The sequence below is a fragment of the Epinephelus lanceolatus genome, chromosome 4, assembly GCF_041903045.1.
Source record: "Epinephelus lanceolatus isolate andai-2023 chromosome 4, ASM4190304v1, whole genome shotgun sequence".
In the NCBI taxonomy this organism is placed as follows: domain Eukaryota; kingdom Metazoa; phylum Chordata; class Actinopteri; order Perciformes; family Serranidae; genus Epinephelus; species Epinephelus lanceolatus.
Genome location: NC_135737.1, coordinates 31,472,887 through 31,485,625, shown reverse-complemented (window position 1 = coordinate 31,485,625; position 12,739 = coordinate 31,472,887). Strand labels below are relative to the sequence as shown.

Genomic DNA, 12,739 nt, shown 5'->3' with positions numbered 1-12,739 from the left:
CTGTTAACTTGAGCCTACAGTAACAGTCCCAGTAGGCTTTACTGAGGTATTCCATCAATGCAAATAATAAATTTTTCAGGTGACTGTGACGGCAGTATAGTGAGACTTTGTCTTCACAATGTTACAAGTGCCTGCTGAGGGAAAATAATTGACTAAATTCAGCAACGCTGGACCACTTGCTCTCTCTTCTCTCTCTCCATCTCTCTCTGTCAGCATTTCAGATTTGCTTTATGGAAGGCAAAACACAAATCAGCCTCACATCCTGTCCTATAACTTTCCCCTGTGTGTGGTGCAATCAAGTCCCTACAAAACCCACAGTCACTGTAGTTTATCCCTTGTTATTTTACGCAAAGGTTTTTCCGTTTATGAGGGAAAAGTGACAGACAGCGGGTGGATAGGTCCCTTCTTAAGCCCCCCTCCACAACACATTTCTGGGACTATCCACGGTTGTCTCTGGCTTCTCTCAATCAGTGGAAACCCGATCTACCAGGTGCACACATGTGGCTGAGAGCGTGCATGTCAGGTGAGCCTGCCTCTCCTCTCGGTGCGCTAATTTGACTTGATGATGTTGATGAGGAGAATGAATACCCTGATGATTAAAATGAATGTTAGGAATGTATGCTTTCTGAACTATAGCTGCTGTTGATTTGATTATTGATTTGTGATTGCTATTATCATGACTGACAAAGATATGTATGAACTGTTTTCATCCATACCTCTTACGTTGATGAGATTAGTCATGGCTTGTAGATTAGATCACTCCAGAGAACACTGTCTCTCTCTCTGAATCTCTTGACTATCTTCACTCAGAGAGCTAAACCTTTCAAGGGCTTGTAATTTGTTGAGTGGGGAGAGTGGTTTTACTCCAGTAATTTGTCTTGAACTGACAACCTTTCAGTCACAAGCCAGCTCTTACCTGCAGTCCACCAACACACTCTGAGATGAGATAGGACCTCCAGATAGGCAGGTGTACAGACAAAGGGGCACACTAACAAACAAGCAGGCAGCCACTGCAGTGACCTTTTTGCAGAGATTTGTCTGGCTGATTACACCATCTCACAAACAAAGAGTGGACAGCAGAGGGTGGTAGCAGGAGAAAAGAACAGTAGGAAAGTCATTTACAAGTACCTGCAAAAAAGCAGAGATGTACTGAAGTAAAAGAGACAGGACAAAATACATTTAAAACAAGCATGTATGGAATTAGTTGACAAAACATTCAGCTCCTGCAGCCGTGTTTTTTATAGACGCTCTCCTGGACATCACATTAGGGCAATTAAGAGACATTTGCAGGAATAGTGAAAAGGTGAGAATCGGGGCAAATTAAAACTGCTGGTATCACTCTTTAGTCATTAAAATAATTGAATTGCCTGTTTTACAAAGGACGTGTTGAGCTAAATCTAATATAATGTTGTATAAACTTTACATTAAAGTGCAAACAGACAACTTTTCAATTTTTCCCCATTAGCGTTTACAAGAGGTATCATGGTTGGCATCACTGTCGCAAAGACAACCAGATTGCTCTTGGTTTTCCTTAGAGCCTAGCAAACTTTTCATAGGTACCACCATCCATCATTTATGCTGCTGGGGAAAGCTATGTAGCCAACCGTTATGAGTTTCACCTCTACTTATGAAGGTAGTAGGGCTGCCCCCAACTAAGAATTTTCCTAGTCATCCAATAGTCGTCATTTAGGACCATTAGTCGACTAGTCGCTCGCATGTTTATGCTATTAACTTAATGATTAAATTCCATATTTTGGGCAGGGCAACACAATGGTTTGAGTTGAAGGCGTGAGAAAGAATAGTATCAGTAACATTGTTAACACTGTGCTACATTACAGAGAAATACAAAACCGCACTAATGAACCTTCATTAATATAGGCCTATATTTTATCTACAAGTGCACGTCACACACTGAGCGAGCCGCCTGTTAATGACGCTGTCGGCAAAGCAGTAATGATTGTGCTAAGTGGCTAATGGGCATGTAGCTACTGACATGTTTCAGATGATACGTCATGTTTGTAGTCGACCAATGAAGATGAGTTTACATATCACCTTGGGTTCGTCCTTCACCTTCTCAAAATGATCCCACACTTTGGATTTCCTGCCCGACATGTTTTTAACTAGCCTGTGGAATAACCGCAGGTGCACATGCCACATCTATAACCACCTGGAAAACGCAAGGTCGGGCACTGGGCACTTCTATTGTGCCTTTTTTGTGCCAGCTTTCAAGAGCGTGGTGGCAGGTTGTTATTTTGACAGGGCACAGCTCCTAACAGAGTTTCAGATTTATTTATTTTTTCTGCAACTAAGCAACCAATGAAATCTTGCCAACTAATGACCTTTCTGGTCGACTAACATTTCAAGAGGTTCTGTAGTCTGAACCAAGATGGTATACTTGTCACGGTCAACAGCAGCACATTGAAATTTCACTATTTTCATTCCTAAATTTCACACTAAAAGCCACAGACAGCCCTTGAAGTTTTCTGGGTGTTGCACTGAAGTGCCAGTGAGAACATATTAGAAATAAGAGTCTGCCTGCTAAATGCCACAGCATTTACAAAATATGCTCTGTTGTTAAAAAAAATCAAGTAAACTTTTTTAAGGCATCATGAAAAGAATGGCTTCCCTTTTGTTTAGGAGCCGACACTCAAGTGTTGAATGCTGATGCTTATCACAACTCAGCGACCTTTAAAACCTTTTTAAAAAGTCCTTGCTTTCAACTACATTGCAAGGCAATGATTATAACTGAGTTTCAAGAAAAACAAACACAACTCATTTACTTAAGTGAAGAGAAGAGCTCCTCTTATTAAACACACCTGATATAAAGAGCTTAACTGAAAACATGTGCACACATGAATGCCAGATATTTAGCCCTGTGTCCCTGAATTTTGTTTGGAGGTCAATCCCTTCAGGGGTGCAGTGGGAAACTGACTCCACACACGCGCACACACACACACACACACACACACACACACACACACACACATATGCGCACACACAGTTGCAGGAAGGCAGGAGAGCATCAGGAGGGGACAAGAGCACCATCAGCAGGCTGCAGAGACCTGGTTAACACACTTTATACCAGCATCCTGTGTTAGTGCAGCCCTGTACAGGAGAGCAACAGAGGACAGATACAGTCAAACAAAACATTCTTTACAAGAAAAGAATAAATTAAACAAACAGAAATATATTTTAATAAAATATCTGAAGTAGAAAGAAAGTCAAAGAGAAAGAGTAAAGAGAGCGTTGTCTGGGGTGCATCCTTCCCCACTAACCCATCTTTTCCCTTCAACCTCTCTGATTCCTCTCCCCCCTCTGCTCCCTTTCCTCCTCATTTCCCTCCCCTTCTTCCTCCTGGCTGTGGTCCACGTCCATCTTGTCTGTCTTGTCCCTCCATCCTCTGCTCTGACCAAACTATCTTATCTGTCCCTCCTTTTTACTTAAAGAAACGCGGTCAACCTGGCCGTGCTAAAGCTCAACGAGCAGGGCCTGTTGGACAAATTGAAAAACAAGTGGTGGTATGACAAAGGAGAATGTGGCAGCGGGGGAGGGGATTCCAAGGTTAGCCCTCTCTGTCTGACCACCCCACCACTAGGGGGACAGGGGCCGATCACCGGCTAGGCAGCTCGCGACAGCCCCTGTCCCAGTAGTGTAACGCATGCATCTGCCCCGGCGAAGAGTCAAGCAGCAAAGAGAGAGGGCAAACGTGACAGCGAGAAATCTCTTGGGACACCCTGCAGCTTAAAAAATGGGCACAAGGTTGCATCTGTTGTCAGTGGTGTGTGCATTTTTATATAAAAGGTTCAGACCCAGTGACAAAGGTACAACACTTGAGCTTGTTGAGAGACAAAAAAAGAAAAAAATCAATTGGCTGTACCTTTTAGACCCATGAGAACCAATATTATTTTTCAAAAAATCAATGTATTATATAATTTTATATTGAATCATCGGGGAAAAAGACTGAATTGTTCATTTTCATGCAGGGAAATATGTCCCCACTGCGGGTGAGTGCCTGCCAAGAGAAATCAAGCACACCTCATGATAATCACCATTTTCAAATGTGTTTGGCACCGGTCTGGTAATGTCCCTCCGAAAGGACAGAGTGTGAAGGTGGAAAGATAAAGAGAGCAAATACTGTCAAGGCAGGAATATTCGCCCCCTAGTGGCAGCTCTGGGGAGAGTCAAATAGCAAGAAAGACAGAGAGACACCAAACTGACCCTTATCATTCCTTCAGCTGAGAATCTGCTGGCCGAGTACATGGCAGATGAAATGAATCTCAATGGAATAATGAGACTGTGATTGTAGCTCTCAGATTCTTTTAGGCTCAGGTTGACTTGAGGCAGAAGGACGGATGAATAATTGATAGCAGCAGAATGCAACTACAGGATAGAGTTTCCTACATCTTGTTGGATTTCAACAAGTTTTTTCCCCCTTTTAGCTCAGTTTTTTCTGTTGTGTTAAAGATTTAAACATTCATTCGACACCTTTGTGACTCTAAGGTCCCGAAATGATTCTTGTTATCTTCTGTGTGTCTTAGCAGAGTTGTAATTTGATTTCTTTGATTCTCAGCAAATCCTTAAATTGAGAGGTAAAACCAGTCCATTGAGCTAATAGTATGTAAACAATATGAGAATCAGACTCAGAACAGTGACAAATCACTACTCTGTCACCTCACACAATCATCTTTTAGCTGCTAGTAGCCAGGGTTAGCAAGAACATTATCAGAGTTAAAAGCTTTATGTGAAAGTGAAAAGGTGTGTTCATTATGGTGGCTGAGAGAGGTCACAACACACGCAAATCCACACAACACATGCACATTAAGAAAACACCCCCAAATTCAGAAAACACATTCATCGATTTTGCAACACATATGCTGCAAATCCTCACAACACAAGCAAATAAGAAAACGCTTCAAATGCTCACAACACAAGCAAGAAGCTGAACGCTCCGCAAAAAATGTAATCAGTGACTAGTTGTTGACATTTCCAATCCAATCCAATTCCAATCGTCTGACATATGCTTAACAAAATCAGATGATAAGATATTAATGGTATCAGAGCACACTGACGTAGTGTTTTAAAATGGTAAAAAAAAAAAAAAAACACTTAACTTGTTGGAGCACATCAGCGTGTCGTCGATTCTGGTCCGAGCATCTAAGTTGTTTTTGGCGGCCAAAAGCAGATCCGTGAGTGATTAGGGTCCCCCTGGAAACATTTCCGTTGTCGTCTTCAATTTGGCGTGTGTTTTCGTTTTTGCGGAGCGTTTAGCTTCTTGCTTGTGTTGTGAGGATTTGCAGCATTTTCTTATTTGCTTATGTTGCTGAGTTGCAAATATGTGTTGAGAAATCGATGAATGTGTTTTCTGGATTTGGGGGGTGTTTTCTTAATGCGCATGTGTTGTGTGGATTTGCTAGTGTTGTGAAATTTGCGTGTGTTGTGACCTCTCTCGGCCACCGTAGTTCATAGCTAACCAATGCAAATAAAGGTTGATTGTGTAAATTGGATTCAAACAAGAGTAGACAAAAAGAGATATGTGTTCATTTAACCAGTTTTTCTTGATTTGCAATCAAACAGCAGCCATTTTTAAAAGTGTGAAAATGCTACCACAACATCAAACAGGTGGGCATGTTGTCAAGTCATCACATCAAGCTTCCAACAGCATACTTGTAAAATAAATGAGACCTGTATTTCCTACTATTGTACCAATAGAGAGAAATGAGTAGTAGTTTTGTGATGTCTTCAAGAACAGCTGAATTTCAACCCAGCCGCCAGAAAAAAAGTGTGTATTGTATTTTGAATATGTTACATTTGTACATTATTATGTAGCAGATACATTGAAACTTTCTGTTTCTTAACAACACTGTAATGAAGACATGGTTAGATTTAGGCACAAAAATCAGTCAGTTATGGCTAGGAAAATATCACGTTTTGGCTTAAAACATCCACATTTGATGCGACAAAAGTTGCGGAAAAGCAGGGAAAGGTCAATGAAAAACACTTAGGTTTGGTGGCTCAAACAGCACTAGAAAATGCTGCAATGTGTTAAAAACATCCAGGTTCCATAGCTCAAACGCCTCTTGGAAATGCCGCAATGTGCCACTAAAGACACCCAAGTTTAGTTGGTTCCAAGCAGTTATCTGCAGCTTTGCAGGTGTTGCTGAGATGACACACCATCCATCATTCCCTCCACCCCCCAATGATAAGAGTCAGCATATATATTACGTCACTTTAGAAACGTTGGTATGATAAATATGAAATGTGCAAATGTAACGTATAATGTAATGTGATATTAAATGTGAAATGTTTATTCTGGCGACCGGGCTGTGAATCTTGAAGCCTTGAATTTTAGATATTTTATTCAAAAGCACAAATGTCAACCATATAGTGGCGCTAGAGGAAATATCAGGATAACCAATGTCATAAGGATGAATCATCTGGGAACCATGAATGTCTGCACAGAATTTTATGCCATTTCATTTATGTTGAGATATTTTACTGGATAAGTGTTAACTTTGACGTGCTGCTGGCGCTAGATGAAAAGAGAATTACCAAAGTCAGGATTTCCCATCTGCTGATCATGAATGTTTGTAAAGAAATGTCATGCAAATTCATAAATTGTGGAGAGTCTGGACAGAGTAGTGGACTGAACAGCGACAGCCACACAGAGTGCAGAAAGAACAAATCATGTCAGTAGGAGGTTCCTCTGGCTTTCAAAAATCTTCAGCTACACATCTAGCTCATCTCTCTCCCAGCTGTAGCACAGTGCTAGCCCAGCGCCAATAGTCCTGGCTTTACAGTACTTGCCTCTGGCTCAGTGAAGGATCAGCTGGGGCAGCATGGGTGTGTTACCTAAAGTGACAAAGGTGGGTCCCACTCATATGTCTGTAGCTCGCCTTAGCTCCTCGCTCCCCCCAGCCCCTCCTCAACGAGCATACACACATGTACTCAGTGGGATCCACGCTAGGTCACTTGATGTGAACGAAAGTACTTTTCTGTGTAACTGAGCTGTGCAATGCAAATGTGAAATACCCTAATAACATAAAATAACATGACCTATGATGTTATTTATGTTATTTTTACACGCGAAGAACCCCGGTAAACCTTGCAGTTTTGAAACTGAGCGAAGCAGGCGTCTTAGACAAACTGAAAAACAAATGGTGGTATGACAAGGGAGAGTGTGGACCCAAGGACTCTGGAAGTAAGGTCAGTCTCACGCTGCTGCGGCCCTCAGAACGCTAGCCTGAAACTCTCATCCTGAATACGCTCCAGATTACTGCAACCACTAGCAATAGCCAATATTCTCAATTAGAATGTGCTCCACAAACTGTCCATGTAGTGAACATTTTTCCTACTTCTATTTTGATGCTGGACCACATTTACCTAAATATGCATCAGATTAAGTCAAATTTATGTTCAGTTTCTGTAGCAATCTGTGGCAATCCCATCCTCATTACAGTTAGCATCAGAGATACAATGTAAATTTTGATTATCATCAGCAATTTCCACTTTCATATTTTTGTTTGATATCATACACTAGCCCATGTTTGGTACCCTGAAACTCCAGATTAGAATATCAGTGTTTCTTTAGATTTAGAGTTAGTTACTTGTTTGCAACTATTGGCTTTTACCTTCATGTTTAAAATTTTAATGGACAGTTCACCCCTAAAATCAAATTTTTTTTATTTTTTTTTTCATACCTGCAGCCTGTTTATCAGTCTTGATTGTTTTGGTGTGAGTTGTAGAGTGGTAGAGATATCGACCATAGAGATGTCTGCCTTCTCTCGAATACAGTGGAGCAAGATGGGACTTGTGTTGCTTAAAGTACCAAAAAATACATTTGAAAATCTTAGGAGCAAAGTTCGTGTAGGAACTAAACTCTGTCTACTGAACTACACCTGCCGATTGTATCACTGTGCAGAAGAAAGCGTGCATCTACTGCTAGCTCACCTAGCACTGCTGAGCTAGCTAACGTTACAGCTCAGCTAAGAATGCTTTTAATGTTTACATCTCACGCTGTCTCGTCCATGATGCACGCTTCGTTCTGCTCGGTGATACAGTTGGCAGGTGTAGTTCAGTAGAAAGAAAATACTTCCTTCATAAAACTGCTCACAACAAGGTCTGTGGATTATCTTGATTAACTGGATCATGATTTCTGAAAAGAAATTTGAAGTTTTTCTGAGTGTCATATTTGATTCAGCTTTAAAATCTGTCAAACAAATTAACACTGTAGTGAAAGGTTGCTTTCGCCAACAAACTCAAACAGATCCTCTGGTTTAATGACCTGAGGATAGTCATGAATGCCCTGAGTTCCTCTCGTTTGGATTGCTGTAATGCTCTGTCATCCTTATCTTATTTGCAATTCGTACAAAATGCTGCTGCTAGACTTCAACTGGTACACGGAAAACAGACCACATCACGCCTGTACTGGCGTCCCTGCACTAGTTACGGATCAAGTAGGCCTACAGGTCTGAGTTTAAGGTCCTACTGTTTGCTCCTCTGCCCCCTTTCCAACCCAAGATCTCTCAGATCCTCAGACCAGTTGATCCTGGTAGTCTCGCCATTGAGACGAAGGGGGAAGGGCAATTGTGCATTTGAAGTAGCCGCCCCAAAGCTTTGGAACAGTTTACCCTTTTCAATTAAGTGCTCCCCCTCTGTAGACACATTTAAATTTAAGCTAAGCTAACACCTTTGATTGTCCTTAAGGTTTCTGTTTTATCTTTCATTATTTTCAGATCTTACTATGCTTTGCTTTATTTTCTTTTACACGTATTGCATGTGTTTAAGTTTGTTGTGTTATTTCTGTGTTATTTATTATTTGAGAGAAGCCAGACATCTCTGTAGCTGATATCTCCAACACTCGGCAGCTCACACCAAAACAATATAGATTGATAAATAGAACTACACGTAGGAGGAAAATATGTGTTTTTGATTTGTGGGTGAACTGTCCCTTTAATCAGGACAAGACTATCTATTTAATTACATAAGTTGGAGTAACACATGGTAACGCTTTATTTTACAGGTGCATATGTTTTTTTAAATAATATCCTAAGTTGTTTATGGGAGAACTCCGTTATTTGGTGCTAATTATAGGTCAGTTAATTGGCACTGTTCAGTTGCTGCACTTGCAATTAGATATTCAGGCTAATGCTAATTAATTAAAGTGTATAAAGACTTCAGTGCACAGCAGGTCAGCTGAACATTGGAAAAAAGCATTCAATTTAACATGTGGAGAACATAGTTCTCACTAATAATGAATACTAAATGAATAATTTTACTTGAGTTTAAGTGGAGCAGTAATTTCCTCTGAAAGCCAACAACTACGTATAAGCTCAACGCTAAAATTATAGTTCTTTTCACAGAGTTTCTGACATAATTAGAAAAATATTAATGAGCCTGTGAGATAAAGCGTTACCATATTTGTTTTTAGCATTTGCAATTAAAGTGCTACAGCTAATTTATACACTATGTCTCCCAGTTAAATATTCGTTACTGTTTTGTTTCAGAGAAAACTCTTAAGCAGGAAGATTTTCACAATATAGACAATAGGAGCTGCTCCACTGTAGATGTTTAGAGTACATGAGCCTTTAAATTCCATTGAAATGCAGTGAACTGTCATCACCACTCAGATTAAAGCCTGCTCTTTTTGACTTACATGAGATGTTGATTCAAGCTACTTGGATATCATGTTACAGATGTAGAGATGTAGAATGTGCTGTAGATGTATTGATTGTTAGAGATGTGTAGTAGCTGTTGTTGTGATAGTGCATTAATTGTAGTTGTAGACATAAAAAGTAACTGTATGATAATTCATTATTAAGTGATGACACATGTAATTTCAGTGGCATAGAATAGTAAATTTGCAGATAAAAGTCACTCAATGATTTTTTTCTCTGATGATTTCCCTCTATTTCTGTGTCTAACCCATTGTACCCTGTTGTCTCTGTCTGCTTTTTCCCACCTCTTTTCCCATCCTGTCACCTCCTTCACTTCCTTTTCCACCTTTTACTCCTGTTATTCTCCTGTTCTCCCATTTCTCATTTTCCCTCCTCTTATCCCGCCTGCCTGTCTCCTTTCCTTAATCACATATCTTTCATCCTCCATTATCATCCTGCTCTGCTCCTTCTCTCCCTCTTCTCATCTATTTTTCACCCATTTCCCTCCTTTTTTCTCCTTTCCCATCAACGCCTTCTACTTTACCTCCACCCCTCCTCTGCTGCATCCTTTACCACCTCATTCTTCCCCGAACCCCATCGCACTCCCTCTCCTCAGGACAAGTCGTCCCAGGCTCTGAGCCTGTCCAACGTGGCGGGGGTCTTCTACATCCTTGTGGGCGGCCTGGGCCTGGCCATGCTGGTGGCCCTGGTCGAGTTCTGCTACAAGTCACGGGCGGAAGCCAAGCGCATGAAGGTGGACCTTAGCCCCCCCCACTGCCCCAGCCCCTCCCCCAGCACCCAGAATCTAGCCACTTATAGGGAGGGGTACAACGTGTACGGCTCCGAGGGGGTCAAGATATAGGGGTAGGATTTAGAGGCTCCCATATAGGTGGGGTAATGGTGGTGTTGATCATGGTGGTGGTGCTGTAGATTATTGTATTGTCGATGTAGAGGCTGACGCAGCAGCCCCACGCAACCGTGTTGTACTTCATGTGGTGATGAGGATGTGGTCAAGCATTGTGGAACCAATGTAGCTTTTTATGTTTTCGTGAAAGCTTATTTTGGCTGTTTTGTTTCTTTATTGGCCTAACATTTTCTTAGATTTTTGAGTTTAAATTTGTTTTGTTATGGTTGCATTTCACCCCCGCCTAGAATGGGGTTAGATTTGTGCGACTACAGATTTGGTTCCATCGTCTTTGGCTGCAGATGATGATGATGATGATGATGATGATGGTGATGATGATCATGATGACATTGATGGTGATGCTCTTGGCTCATGACTTGACTAGGCACCTGCATTGTAATTTTAGCAAATAGTTAACAAAATAATGATGGAGCAGGGATGCACAACTCCATTTTCAGGGGCTAACACTCTATTAATAACCTTTTTTATGTACTGTATATGGTTGCAACTAACTAACTAACTTGTTTTCCTCATCCATTTATCAGGCATTTATTACTTTATATATCTTATTACTTTACTATCAATGGGCTAATCAATTAATTTACTAATCATTTTAGCACTAATACTATACATTAAAACTTTTAATAATAATCAACATAGATTATAAAAGTGTAAAATTTATAACTACTAATATCCAAAACCCATTTTTTTCTCCAATATTCCAGTTTTATTTCGGGCAGAGATTTGTAGGTTACTGAGTATAAACACACTTGCCTGCAAAAGTGAAAGCCAACCCCAGATTCACTCGTTTCAAAACAAGCTCTGTCCACTTGGCGGCCTCTAGTTTCCCGGCGCAAGGTGGCGAACCCCGCATAGAGCTAGTTTCGAGCAGCGCAACCCAAGGCACGCTCAGTTTGGTAGTTTGGCAGACCGAGGTGCAATGAGATGGGTGTGGCGGCGCAGCAGGGGGAGGTGTCGACAGATCCAGCTTGGCGCAGTGACAGTTTCGTGCCAAAAGGCTTCGCCGAAGGTGCGCTTAAAGCTCGGCAGCTGAAACCAGGTCTACTGTCAGCGCAGGCGGAGCACAGCCGGTGTAAGTCGAAGTTTGGCTGACCGGCGGACAGTGCGCACACGTCACCAAAACCTCACAGGCAGGTTTCCAGAATGTCAGGCACCAGAAACCACTATTCAATGCAACTATCTGCAATCAGCACATAAATGTATCTTTATATCAACTGTCCCGTCACATCTGATGTCAGATCAAAGCACATTTGGCACGCGTAATGGAAACCCAACCTGATTTGATTAACACAGCTGCAAACTAATGAGTTCACATCCCTCTCAGCCAACCACAACTAGCCACAGCATCAGATAGGGAGTATATATTCAGCATGGAGGTCTGCTCGCAGTTCCGTATATTCGGACACTGCGAGCTTGGACCTCCCGGACCAAAACATCAGTTTCCTCCTGGGAGAAGTTTGGCCATCTGACGCTGCTGCTCTCTTCTGCCATGGCGAATTGAGTAAACTCTCATTACGCCTTCGCACAGCGCATTTAAGGGCGAGGAGAGGGGCTCATTTGATTGGTGTGGTGTGTGTAAAACCCACTCCACACCTTCTCTCCTCCCTCTTTCCGACTTGCGCAGGTAGGAGGGAGGGAGGTGGGAAAGAGGAGTAGCTGCGCCAGCGCGCACGGTGTGCCAAACTTGCAAAATCCGCCTGGCCACACCCAGTTGGCGAAGCGCAGATGCGCTGTGCCTCGGCCTCGCCTGGTCTGCGAAACTAGAGGATGGCGTTTCACCCTGCCATTTGCATATTTTCAGTGCTGTTTCTCACTTTTTATAGCTTCCTGTTAGGTGGTTTCTACCTTTTTATAAAGTCCCAACATCCAGTGTGATCTCATCCCTACTTTTCATATTTTGCAGCTTGGGCAAGAGTCCCAGAGATGCTAAGATGACACCGGGGGCACCCTTTTGCCTTGTATCTTGATACAGAGAGGTCGGTGATGAAGGGTTTGGCGGTTAGGTTTAGATAGCAAAACTACTTAGTTCAGTCAGGACTACTTTGGTCAAAGAAAATTTTATTTCCATTTGCTGTTCTGGGGCCTCTCTGCCTTTCCTGGGGCCTAGGCAGAAAGCCTTAAGGCAGAGAAAGAACACCTCTCTGCCCTTCCACATGCAAAC

The 12,739-nt window shown here is 41.9% G+C and overlaps 1 protein-coding gene across 6 annotated transcripts in view; it reads left to right on the top strand.

The window, feature by feature from the left end:
- gria4a (glutamate receptor, ionotropic, AMPA 4a) overlaps positions 1-12,739 on the top strand; it is a 162,426-nt gene that overhangs the window by 144,673 nt on the left and 5,014 nt on the right. Inside the window, exons 16-18 of one of the 6 annotated variants that reach the window (XR_013490973.1) lie at positions 3,447-3,561; positions 7,089-7,203; positions 10,270-10,407. Coding sequence is in view for 4 of the 6 variants with exons in the window: in XM_033632125.2 (XP_033488016.1) it covers positions 7,089-7,203; positions 10,270-10,515 (361 nt within the window). In the remaining 2 variants the exon portion in view is untranslated. Of the gene's footprint in view, positions 1-3,446; positions 3,562-7,088; positions 7,204-10,269; positions 10,518-12,739 lie in introns of all 6 variants that reach the window. The other 5 variants (XR_013490972.1, XM_033632123.2, XM_033632125.2 and 2 more) reach the window with 5 other exon arrangements.